Raw genomic sequence first — 13,325 nt, 5'->3', positions numbered from 1 at the left:
GATTACTAAAAATTATGCCTCATGCATGGTGCTTTTGCATGCTTAGGCCTGGTTTCCCAGGATTAGGGTGTTTCGGGAAAACGAAAGTATTCTTATTTTCCCAAGGAGGGGTTCGATTGCATTGTAGGTAATTCCATCTTTGGCAAGAGGAAATCCCACTTCCTGAGGGGTTAACAGGATTTACCTGCTGAGAAATTTGACCAGGTCAACCTTCAGTTTACCCTTTTTTATTATTTTTTTCTTCTGGTCAATTTCTGCCCTGTTGCAACATAGCAAAGTTAAGAGAAAAGCCGTCTGGCATTAAAACTATTACCAATACATAGGTGGTCTCCACACTTTCCTAGTCCAGTGTTCAGAAACTTAAAGGTGGGTTGCTGTGTTACAATGTCCTGTTGTTATTTAGTATTTTGCCCCACTGGTTTGAAAACTACCAAGCTGCATACATAATGAAACAGCAATCAAGGAGAAAACATTAGTAAATGCAAAGCAGCAAGAAATTAAAAGGCACCACTAAACTACCAATTTTGAAAAGAATAATGTAATAATCATTTAAAGCAGCAGACCCTAATGTCATCACATGTCAAAAGCAGTGGTGGAGGAAGGGGTGTGTGGTAGGTGCCAGCCGCCCCAGGTGTTATCACGGGGGTGGGGGGGGTGACAAAAAGACAAAAAAAATGCATTTAATTAAAAAATTGAGCTCACGAAACTTTTTCATTCAGTCAACAAATGCAACAAAACATGGCTGGCACCACTTACCACAGGGCCTGCAGCATGCCCGAGCCACGGGTCTCTCCTGGGAGTGACATGGTGGCTTAAGCGCCTGCAGGCTTGGTGCTGCCTGAAATGGCAGCGTGGAGCTTGCATCTGTCCACCACCTCTTCCTCAGCCGTCCTACAGCTGAGGGGGAGGCTGCAGAGAGGCTCCACGCAGTATGCCCCGCCCCCATGAGCAGCTCGCCCCCTCCCCCCAGCTGTGAGATGCATGCTGCACCGGGCACCCGAGCAACTAGCTATGCCACTGGTCAAAAGGCAACTAGCTGAAATAAGATTGCAGATAATTTGCAGATTGACGACTATATGCCCAGGATAGGCTATTTCTAGAAAGTGTTTGGTTGCATTATATGTCAAGAACAGCAGTGAGGAACCTGTGGTCCTCCAGATGATGCTGAACTACAACTCCCATGTTCCTTGTCCATTGGTCTTGCTCGCTGGTGCTGATGGGAGTTGTAGCTCAGCAACATTTGGAAGGCCAAAGGTTCCCCACACCTGGTCAAGAGAAAACCTTATATTGAGAACCAAAGTCCAGCTAAACTCCTATAATTCACTCCACTTGTGAGATGCATGATAGGAGTAAGTTGCCAGCTTCCAACATTGTATTTGAAAATGGAGGATGGGTTTCAGACTTCGTTGGCTAATAGCCACTAGGTGGCCTCTTAATTGTTCTGAATTCAACTTGATAAGAGTATTACAGGATTCTTAGCTTCTGCATTGCTGGTGCATGTTTTAGGCTATGTCCAAAGAGTGAAATTGAGTGAAGTGCCATTTCTTTTGGATAAATAGAATCTGTTTTATTGGGGTGGGGGGTGGAGGTTGCAAAAAAATAATAATTCTACAAACAGCATCTTTCTCACACACAAACACACATTGGATTTATTAATGGAGATGAGGAGGGCAACTGTTTTGCTTTCTAGTGACGACATTTCTTTGTTGGTGAAAAGGGGTGTTCTGGAAGGAGATGAAGTATTCCTTACACCGGCGATGCTTCACCTGCTCAAACAGGAAATTAGATAGAAGCATGTCTGTGCTAAAAGAAAAATGTTCATCCCGACTTGCAAACTTCTATGTTTTCTCCCTTTTCTCTCTTGGCTTCTAAAGCTAGCACAAGCCCTACTGCAGGACTGGGCACTGCGGCCATTGTGGGCATCCTCATTGTGGTCTTTGTCCTCCTGCTGGTGGCTGTGGACGTCACCTGCTACTTCTTGAACAAGTGTGGCCTCCTGATGTGCATCGCAGTCAACCTGTGTGGCAAATCCGGTCCTGGGGCAAAAGGCAAGGACATGGAAGAGGGCAAGGCTGCCTTCTCGTGAGTAATTTTTTTTTCATTATACATACATATATATATAGTTGTATTTACATTGCACATTGCTCCAAGAAAGGAATGGAATGGAAAATTGTCTGCACTTCCCATGATTAGAAAGACCATCCTTTCTCCCATTTACCCCTCCCATAGTTAGATGGTAAAAGCTGCAGGGGATCTTTCGCAGTCCTGCTAGCTGATATTTTTTTGACTGGGAGGTGCTGGGGATTGAACTAACCCTGCTTCCTTTCCTCCCTTACAGGAAAGATGAATCAAAAGAGCCCATTGTGGAAGTGCGGACAGAGGAGGAACGGACCCCGAACCACGACGGAGGGAAACACACGGAACCTAATGAAACCACGCCGCTAACGGAGCCCGAGTATGTTGTGAATGTAGAAGCCCCCTGGGTGTGTCCTTGAAGAGGAGAGGGGAGCAGAGCCCCTCTTCAGGCTCCATTGTGTGAAAGACAACTCTGTGTGTTTACAAGAGAGAGAGAGAGAGAACAGCTCATTCATATGGAGTGAGAATCAGGGGGAAGGAAGGCTGAGCAATCCTGAGGAAGTGGTGGATAGGAGTAATAATAATATGTTTCCAAAGAGAAGAAAAGCTCTCATGGCACCTTAAAAACTTTATTGTGGCAAAGCTTTTGTGGACTATCGCATTTCTGAAGCATTATTCTCAGTTGGCAGTTTTATACTAGGCTGTGGCGGTGGTGGAGGAATGGAATGTGAAAGTTGGGATTGAATGGCAATGAAATGCATGAAGTACAGCTGCTGACCATTCCCAAAGGAGGAGTCAAAAAGTTTGTTCAGGCAGATTTGCATCTTTGGAGGATGTGCTGCGAATCTCATTGTGACCCAGAAAGGGTCAAGCAGGGCTTTTTTTCCACCTGGAACTCACCGGAACTAAGTTCCGGTACCTCTTTAGGTTGGGACTGTTTGCCAGCAGGTGGCATGGCACCTGGGGCTGTGTGTCGTGACCATCGGCTTGCTGCAGTGATCATATTGGCGCTGCGATTGTGGCTGTGCGCCGGAGATGGAGGTTGGCAGCAGTGTCGCCAAAAGTGGCAGTTCGGGCGAAGAAGGGAAGGTGGGTGCTCCCCATACTTGCTCAGCAAGTTCCACCACCTCTTTTTCTAGGAAAAAAATGGCCCTGGGGTCAAGGCAGGTACTCTCTTCAAACAGCCTCCTCTGGTACCAAGGATGTGCCCCCTTATTCTTCAGGGTCTCCCTAATACGGTTAGCCTCACGTCCAAAGGCTCGGTGTTCTTCTTGCCTCCATGTCTTCCTTCTTCCTTCTCTCTCTTTGTTAAATAACCGCATGTTGTTTCTGCAGTTGCATTGACTCACCCAGCCGCCTGCTGCTTTCATGGCTTTCATTGTCTTGTTTCTCTTTTCTTTCCCCTCCTCCCCCCGCCTTTTACTTCCTTTCACCCCCACAGGCACCCTGCCGACACCACGGCAGCCACCGAGGATATGATGCCGTCTGTCACCACAGTCACCACTAACTCTGACACTATCACTGAAACCTTTGCCACCGCTCAGAATAGCCCCACCAGTGAGACTACCACCCTCACCTCCAGCATCACTCTGCCGGCCACGCCCATGCCCGACTCCAATTCCGTGGCTCCCAATCAGGGGACGCCTTCGAAAGCGGCCTCGGCATCTTCGCCCCCACCCACCTCCACGCCTAAAGTGGCTCCCCTGGTTGACCTCAGCGACACTCCTACTTCCGCCCCGGCCACTGGCAACTTGTCGTCCGGCGTCCTGACCAACCAAGGGGCAGTGCTGAGCCCTAGCTCCACCACAAAAGCGCCCGAGGCTCCCAAGGGCTCTGCTGCTGCCAGCAAATCCCCTGCCCCACAGCCCCCAAACCCCGCTAGCTCTCCAGCCTCTTCAGAGCCAAAGCAGGAGGCCTCCAGCGCCAAAAGTCCAGAAAAGGAAGCCACGCAGCCCAGCGCGGCGAAGACTCCGACAGAGGCGGCCAAGAATGCCGTGAACCAGAAAGGCGAGGCTGCCACGGGGGGCACCACAAATGCTACTCAGAATGAGGACTTTAAAATGGACGAAGGGACCTTCAAGACCCCAGACATTGATCTTGCCAAGGATGTTTTTGCCGCCTTGGGCACGGCGGCTCCTGCCACTGCACCTGCAGGCCAAGCAGCTTCCTCCGGCCCGGAGAGTTTTGCATCGGCAGCGCCTGCAAAGACAGAGTATGCCTCCCCGCTTTAAACCCTGCTTGTTCGTGTGCTGTGTCTCTTGTCCGTGCTGTGCCGTGCTTTTTGCTCCACTTCTGTGTGTGTGTTACGAATTAACCTGGCTCTTTCTCTAAGCAAGCTAACCTGTCTATTTAACCAACCAACCATAACAGAAAGTTTAGAATCCGGGTGTCTTTGGGCCTGTGATCAAGCAGTAGTCTCCAGATTCTGCTGTTATAGGTTCCCTTCCTCATCTCCTAAGTTATCTCAACAGCTCCATCGGATTCCAGCTTAGGGGATTCAGTTGGAAGGCACCCAGGATGGAGTCACCTTTAGCTTCTAAGAAGCAAATTGTTTGCTACAACTTGTCACAGGATAATAATTTTGCATCTACAAATAAGGGATGGACGTGAGGGTAGTCCTTTTTTTTTTTTTGCAAGGTTACAGCTGGAAGGCCTTAACATTTGGATATTTAGAAGAGATGACTTTCCTCTAAGTGGGAGATTCTGTCACAGGGGTGGGTAACCTGTGGCCCTCCAGATGTTGTTGGACTCTTTAACTCCCATCAGCTGCACCTAGTATAGCCAATGGAGCTGTACCCTAACAAAATCTGGAGAGCCAGGGGTTCCCACATCTCTGTCAACTGGGTATGTGTTAAGCTTTCTTCCGCCTTTTCCCTGGAGCAAAGTAGCCAGCATGATTGAACCAGGCAACGCTAGAGGATAATACCGATAATGGAGAGGATTGCTTGGGCCCCGGTTTTAAGGTGGAGAAGTTCCTGTACAACATGCCAATGTGGCTGAATTCCTCACTTGGTTCTAGTTGCAGCAGAGGGGTAAAACACGGTTCACATGGAGGAGTGAAAAAGGACCAGTGGTGGGTAGGGATGAACTGGTCTTCAGAACCCTTCCAGTTTCATTTTGAGGCCTTAGGAAACCTTAAATCACATATTCAATTAACCATGAGAAGCACAGTTCCCAAAATTTCAGAAACTGAAATGGCAGCCTTATTTCTATCAAAAAACCATTTTTAGGACAAAACCCAGGCCATGAGTAGGAGTCACCAAGGGCTTGCCATGTGTCTCTGAAGGTATCTCTGATGTTGGGGATTGTGTTGAGAACATTCTAATTCTATTGTTAATCATATTTTAGTATTGTTGGACATTTATACATTTCTTAAATGGTTGAGAATATTATTTTTTGTCAGCACACAAATAGTAAAGGGGGTAAGAAGTTTAAAACTTCCAAATGAAGCAATTTGTGACATTTCAATCCATGTGTTAGTATATATAGTTAGCTTAAAAATGCAAACGAAGGGACATTTCTCCTGCAACCCAAGACTTGCTAGGTGGTTGTGTTTTGCAGTCAACTGGCTGAGGCAAAGAAATTGGGGGTGGGAGGGGAGAGCGCTTGCATCCTGCTTTTTTGTCGCACTCTTGAGAAGCATAAACTCTAGCATGGAGGGCTTCTCCTTTCTCAGGCACCAAGTTTTGTTGAAAGGGCAGCTACCAGCCTTCGTTTAATCCACAATATTTGGTGACTTTCCCAACAGGAAAACCCCCGTAGATGAAAAGTCTGCAATTCAAGCCACAGAAGCCAAGACAGCCCCCGCAGCAGAAGTCAAGACGGTACCCAATGAAGCCACACAAACAAATGAAAACGAGAGCAAAGCATGATGGGCAACTGAGCCGAAACAAAACAAAACAAAAAAATTAAAAAAATTGACAGAACAAACAACTTCACCTGAGCATTTAAAACACACAACACACATCTCATCCCTCTAATGTCTTTGCCTTTTTTAAAAAGAAAACAGACAAAAAAAAATGCATACAATGGGGGAATTGTGGTGGGTTTTTTTTTTTTTTTTTTAGGTTTGTAGGAAGAATTTTATTTTATGTGCACTTGCTTTTAAGAAACGAAATGTTTTACTTCTTTGTCTTCTACAAGGATAAGCCCATAACCCCACTAGGATACCAGGGCCCTTGCGAAATATCCATGCAGAGTTAACAAAACAAAAAAACCCAACTGCAGCATGTTTAGGAGATTCAGAACAGAATTAGGAAGCCAGACTTGGCTCTGCCAGGCTGAGCAGACTGGGGTGGCCAGTCGCAGATCGTTTATTTTTATACTTTTCAGCCGAGTTGAGAAAAAACCTGTAAACTCTTTGAAGTAAGTTATCTCCTCCCCATTTTATTTTTATTTGGTTCACTTTGAATTCGTCCTGTACGCAAAGTGTGTTTGCCCTTCCTGACTGAATTCTGTTCTCCTTTCTAAAGGGGCAATCCACCATCAGCGTCTGTTGCGCAGAGCCCTCTGGAACAAACGGGAAGTGTGCAGGGTACCCGTGGATGTTCATTTAAATGGGGCTTGCGTGGAAGACGTTTTTGGCCGATTGCGCCCCCTTTTGGTACAGGTGATAATTCCAACATGTTTCGTTTTAGGAAGAATGCCTTTGGGCAGTTTTGGAGTTTATCTTTCAAAGTGCAGTATTCCTTGTTTTGTTTTTTTAATTTGGTTTTGCCAACTTTATTTTCTTCCAGTGTTTACAGTCGACAAAACGTTTTTTAAAACTTTTGTTGTGTTTAAATGTCTATGTAAAATAGCTGCCTTTTTTTAAAGAGAGATTGCGAGAAAGAGAGAGAGAGACTGAGAGAGAGAGAAAGTAAAAACAGGCTATATAGATAGTAGGTTGATCAGCATGCTTGCTTTGCAAAGGGAGACATTTTGAAATAATGGATGTTTACAGTAGGTGTTTCCCCTTTTGTCTTTTCTTTCTTTTTTAATTATTATCATTTTTTTATTTCTTACTGGAGTAAGAAAAATAAGCAAACCCTTACCCTTTTCCTCCGTTTTATACAAATGGGCCACGTAAAGTCCAATCAGTGTCCTGCTTCAGGGCACCCTACTGATGAGCATGAGTTTAACTTTAAGTGTGTGAATAGGGGAGTGAAGTTCTGAAAAGCATCAGCAGAATATCTGCAATTTAGGACACTGGGAAAGGTGGCTTTGTTGGTGCACGGTCCAAGTATAGCTGGTTAGGGTGTAAGAAGTGTAAGCCAATCCATCTTCAAGAATGAATATCTTGTGCTGCAAACCTGAGTCTCAAAAATGCTTCCTCTCAAACGAATAGGTTAGAATTTGCTTTTGATGGAAATCATATTTCCAAGGTGTTTTTCGGACCAGGCTGCTGGGCCACGATGGTTCAGCTCCAGGCAGCTCCAAATCTCTCGCTAGGATCAAATCTCAAGGTCAGAATGGTTCCTCATTTGCTTTGATTGGCTGAAGATTTGATAGGTTCATGGCTCCCCCTCTGCTTTGATTGGCTTAGTCCAATTTGACAGGGTCCACCCCAATTCCTGTCCATGGAATATGAGACCTTTAATGTCCAAAGCTTCATTGCATTACACATGTGTCCAAAGGCTTAAATGTGTAGTGCAAGATTGGAGGATCTATTATGTGCAAAGCTGTTCGCTTTTGAACACGTTACCCCTTTGAGAGAAAAGTCACTGGCTTGAACTTAAGCACTTGCTCAGTGGTGGTGTGGAGTCAGGGTCAAAACTGAATACAGGAAGTAAGTTATTTTTTCTTTTTCTTATTCTAAGGCATTATCTCCCCTTTCCTCTCCAGGAATCCCCCCCTAAGGTTAGTTAAGCCAAAGGGGAGGTTGTATAGTTAAGGGCGGGTCTCAGAAGGTAAGTTTTAAAAATTACCCACTCTCCCTCCTTATTTAAGATATATTGCTGCAGATATGGCTTCCTTTCAGCCTACACAATGTTTAAAATGTAGTGAAGCTCACCACTTAAGGGAGTTTGGCATAATTTTGGAGAGGAGGCAAGGTGGAGGTAATCTACTAAGTACCATTCCAGTGCAATCCTGATTCAAAAAGCCCATTGAAAGGAATTCAGTTTCCATAATCACACCCTGATGCAAAGCTTCATATGGCTCTGATGCACTCAAAAAACTCCATAAAAGCGGAGGGTATCCCATTCAGTTCAGCTGAATGCAACAGAGGGTGTGCCCTTGAGAGCTTTCGAAGATAATGAAATGATCAGGATCCTGGTCTCTACACATGCAACTAAATAAATGGATGGAGGCAGTCTTTTATCCATTTCTGGCAAAAGTCACCAATGGTCTGCTGGAAAAATAGGACCGCCCCCCCCCCCCCGCCCCCATCCTCCAGTTGCTGATTCTACAAAGTTGTTAGGAAATATCCAAGGGTTTTTGTTGTTGTTTTTAAGAGAGAGAGAGAGAAAATGCATCAAATAATCTGATCTGGGAGGTTTGATCTGATATTTAAGTTGATTTCTGAAGCACTTAATGATCTTCTTAACTTTTCTTACCTGAATATTCATGGTCAGCATTGTTGCCCCATTGCTCACATACCACGGTATGAAACTTGGGTCCCCCCTGTTCTATTCAGGATCACACCCAGAATTTACAGAGTTCATGCAGTGGTCTTGTGCTTAAAGTTGTGACTTCACTGCTTTTAAAAATAAATAAATGTACAAACAGGGATGTGGGTAAAAGGATGTAGAGGTGAAGGAGACCAGCCCTTTGTATAGAACCATCTTTTTTTCCATTTTTTAAAAAAGAATTTCATTAGATCTGCAAGCTTGTGCACTGTGGGTGCGTGAATATCTTAGTGTGAAATGTGTTTTTTGTCATAGTATCAAAAAATTTAAAATCGGAAAGAAAGAAAACCTTCCACATCGTTTGGGTGTGGAAGGTGTAGCGGGAATAGTGCGGGGTGATCGAGAAAAATTCCAAATGATGAAACCCCAATTTCAGGATACATAAAACGAAGAGAATACAACTGTTCTGGACTGAAGAAAAGTAGCCTTGAAATCAAGATTTCCACGACCTAGTTCCCTCCAGATATTTTTGGGCTACAATTCCCATCATCCTTGTATGGGGCTGATGGGAATAAAGAGCCCAAACCTTTTGGAGGCCACCAGGCTGGGAAAGGTTGCTTTAAATATATATATATCTATAACCTGCAAAATTGAATGTGATCTATAGCATTCCTTTGCGCTAAGGTCAATGGGGGGGGCAAAGGAAGGGAGGGAGGAGGTGGCAGTGGGGGGAGACTGCAGTCCGGCCTAAGCAAAATGAAGCCACGCCTTTTGATATAATAATCTCATGTGCGCAGTCCGTCAATGTGGCATCTCTCAGTTATCATTCCCAACTGTGAAAAACCAAGAGTCTTTGTCATTTTGCTAAATGTGGGGGCAGGGTGGGGGCTGCTTTCTTGTTGTTTTTGTTTTTTCTCTTCAGCTCATGGGGGTGGAAATGGAGGCTGCCTTTATATCGATGCGCACGCACCCAGCGCGAGTGGCGTCTGAGCCTCTGCTGTGTGCCTGGGTGGGGGACTTGTTTAAGAAGGTATAAAGTGGGGAGGGGAACTCTAGCCCTTCGAGGAATTTATTTTGTTAAAGGGTGTAAATATACTACCCCCCCCCCCAATAATGTTCTCACATGGACTTTTTTTCCTCCCCAGAGGGAAATGAATGGGCAGGGATTTATTGTTTGGAAGATAGCAAGAATGGCGTCCCTTGGTCCCTGAAGGTTGGCCGTTGTGAGGGCCTGCAAAATACTGTCGCCAACCAACTCTTGCCTCATACCTCATATGTTATATTTCCCACTAAGCAACAAGTAGCTAACGGGAGGCTTATGCTACCATAATCTGCTAATAGCCTCTCCCAGTGGGGCCCACACAGGCAAAGTGTGCCGTATGATCCTGTGGGAACATAAATCTTTCAAAGCTTGGCTAGGGTAGCCTTGCTGTGGGCGAGCATTTTTCAAGCCTGGCTGCCATCTTGAGGCCTGAGCTGAAGCCCAGTCGACATCCCTGGAAAGATTCCTGTGGCTTTCAAAGGGCTTTGATGTCAGCTGAGCCTTCCTGAGCAAGAGCAAAGCCTCACAAATTCCCTCACGAACCGACCAAGATGGCCGCCATTTTTGCCCTCTTTCCCCTCACCAGGCAGGCATTTCTCAGCATGGTTGCCATGACGGCCGGAGACCACGGCTGCTTCATTAATAGCTCTTTGGCAGGGGAGCGTTTCCACTTTGCATCGGCAGCCCTCCTTCCTGTCCCAGAGCTCTCGGTGAAGCAGACTTTTATGTCTTGGTGAGGGGAATGGCATTCAATATCTCTCTGCCTATTCCCTCTTGCCAATATGTTGTTCGTTCCTCCTTTGGCAGCGAAAGAGTTTTGTTTTAAATTTAGAAGCAACATTCTCTCTTATGAATTTTTAAAGGTGTCTTCACATTAATTTTATTTTTATACCTGTTTATTTTATTTTTCGAGCAGACACAGACCTTTGAATAGGGACCAACAATACACTGTTTACGATGTGCATATTTATATATGTATGCGTCATACATATATATCTATATAACCACCCAGCTTCTCGTAGTACGGTAAACATGTATTTCATGCAATGTATTAGGAAAAAATAGCACATTTTCTTGCTTGAGTTTTACCATGGAGTCTTTTTTTAAAACAACAACAACTGTGTGGGTTTTATTTTATTTCTCCCCCTTTTTCTGTGGATGTCTTCAGACCCCTGGGGGTTCACTTAGGCAATGGTGATAGTGGTTCTCAGTCCTCCATTCACATCCCTACCCAGCATTCCCTGTTTTAGGGGCCTTCTCTCTTGTTATAAAAAACAAAACAAAAGACAAAAAACTTTTTACCGAGTGAAACATGGAATACCACCTTTATTTCCATTCTCACCAATGTAAATACTGATACTAACGGAGAATTTTGACTTTGCATTCTGTCAGAATACTTGTGTTCAAATAAAAATTACCAAAAAAAAAAGTTTTTACATTGTCTTAGCCCTCTGTTGTGTTTATATCTGCGGCGGCTTTGTGAAGCTCGTAAGCAGGATTTTTGCATTTTACGGGCAAATGATAGCTGGAAATATTGTAGGTATGCAGATAGTCTCAGGTTCGATCCCTAGCAATCTCTCCACCCTCCTCCCATAGCCAAAATAGAGTTAAGATATTGCTGGATTACACCTCCAATCCTTCCACATCTCTAGTATAGGTTCCATGGCGCTTTGATGCTTTCCAAAGTATGTTTTCCAACTGATGGCCCAGGTGGTGTGGAAGCAGGATTTCTTTTCTGACAGGCTCCTTTTCCTTATTAAGAGAGTCATCTTGATTTTCTTGACAGTGGTTTTTGATGGTCTAGACACATAGGCTGAGATGGGAAGGCACCGGTGATTTACATATCCATCTTCCTCACATCACTTAATAATTACAGCTGAATGTTGGAAACCAACAATGTTTGGGGGGGGGGGTTACGTTTGGACTGGGATAAGGAAGTCCTGTTGGTGATTGCTTGCTAACACGGACAGTCTGTGAGGGAAATCATCATTTAGATTGTGAAAGCTATAGGAAGAAGAATCCTCATGAAGTTGCCTTATAGAATCAGCCCATTGAGAGTAGTGAGAACTCTCCTTTCCTTTTCTCCAACAAATTTCTGTTGCCCATTAGTTTTAAGGCAAACCGAACAATGGTTTAATCGTGTGTTTGCAGGATCACTTCCAGCTACATCTCAGCACTCATGGGATGTTTGGTTAGACAGAAATCATTGGGGAGGGGCAGCGTCAAACTTTCCTGAAGCAAAACATTCACATCAAGTGCCTTCTCTGAATTCCTTGCATTTAAGCCTAACCTGAGTTCAATCAGATCATGGGTCTGTAGCATTGCAAGGCTTGTTTGTTTTTAATCAGAACTTAACATCCTCACATGGAAAGACACACACTCTCTGGGGATATTAAGTTTCTAATCTAAGTTGGCTTCATCGAGCACATTAATCAAAGCCCTTTTTGACAAGCTCAATTATGGTGCACTTTTCATAAGCAAATCCTGGAGGTGAGAGACTCCCCCAGCTGCTGTTCATTTTCAGCTCTTCAGAGGGGAGGTGAAGACGACCCACCAGAAAGCAAATTGAATGCTTAAAAATTGACAAAAGGATGCCTTTGGTTCATCAGGTGTCACCATCGACAGCTTTACTTACACCAGCCCTTGATAGTCCATTACTGAGGTGTAACCTGGCAGCTCTGAAAAAAACGTTTACAGCAGTATGTATTGTATGGGCCTGCAGAAATGGCATGTGTCCTATGCTACCAACTCTTCAGAACTGCAATAATAGCCATGGTGAGTCAGACTTATGGTCATTCTGACCTGGCTTCTGCTTTGGAGATGAATCTTGTAAACATGGCCTATTTGTCCCTTGGATTCAGACCTATGAATCTGGCAGTTCCGTCTTGGAACTAATAGACCCATGGAGTGGAGCCAGTCTAAATTCCAGAGGTCATCAGTAAGCACTGGCAACCAAATTATGAAGAGAGGAGAGTGGTCTCACCAACTTTTCACTGAAGAACTAACTTTTGGGCTTCCCCAGATTATACATGCATATGTCTAGAAGGCTCCCTATAAACTGCTAGTCTAATTAAGCAAAAGGCCACCATGACTGATGAATTCTAAAACCTGGCCCATGGACCACTGCCTCCTCCAGCCTAGATAACCTTTTAACTATAGCTCTGTGGTTATTCTGTTATGTTCTACTCCATAAATAACATGCTCTCCCTCTTCAGTCCAGGCATAGCAAAATATGTCAAGAGTGGGCAAAACTTCAGGATCTCTTAAGTTGACTATTAACTACATTTGAGGCAAACCAATTGATACATAGAAGTTGTTGCCTCTCAGGACTTCCCAGCTCCACCCAGATGTGGCAAGATAGGATTATTGGGTGTTTATATTTGCAAGATTTCACACAGTCTCCTGGGCTGTGTACATGTGTAGCCTCTGAATTGTCTTTCCAGTGTCCTTTTGTACATAGTGGGGTGCAGTTGTACACATCTTTGTGCAAGAGCATCTAAAGCAGCAGCTCTCTGTTTTGCCTGCACCCACTGGTGGGCATGTTTTCAAACAAGTATGCAACAGTGCTCTATATTCCCCCCATCCCCAGTTAGTACATCCTCAGACTTTTTTTAAAAGGCAGTCTCAAAAAGAGAGGTTTTTGTTCTGGGTTGGCCCTT

The 13,325-nt window shown here is 44.7% G+C and overlaps 1 protein-coding gene across 13 annotated transcripts in view; it reads left to right on the top strand.

Moving 5' to 3' along the window:
• Positions 1 to 11,113, top strand: part of NCAM1 (neural cell adhesion molecule 1) — a 216,157-nt gene extending 205,044 nt beyond the window's left edge. For 8 of the 13 annotated variants that reach the window (XM_077919472.1, XM_077919471.1, XM_077919477.1 and 5 more), the window contains 4 exons: positions 1,875 to 2,082; positions 2,339 to 2,455; positions 3,518 to 4,288; positions 5,825 to 11,113. In XM_077919472.1, the coding sequence (XP_077775598.1) occupies positions 1,875 to 2,082; positions 2,339 to 2,455; positions 3,518 to 4,288; positions 5,825 to 5,948 (1,220 nt within the window). In that variant the 3' untranslated portion in view covers positions 5,949 to 11,113. The remainder of the gene's footprint in view (positions 1 to 1,874; positions 2,083 to 2,338; positions 2,456 to 3,517; positions 4,289 to 5,824) is intronic. The other 5 variants (XM_077919484.1, XM_077919480.1, XM_077919485.1 and 2 more) reach the window with 1 other exon arrangement.
• The last annotated feature ends 2,212 nt before the right edge of the window (positions 11,114 to 13,325 follow it).

This window comes from Podarcis muralis, chromosome 15 (assembly GCF_964188315.1).
Source record: "Podarcis muralis chromosome 15, rPodMur119.hap1.1, whole genome shotgun sequence".
Lineage (NCBI taxonomy): Eukaryota > Metazoa > Chordata > Lepidosauria > Squamata > Lacertidae > Podarcis > Podarcis muralis.
Note: the sequence above shows the minus strand (reverse complement) of the source record. Positions and strands in the feature narration are given on the sequence as shown.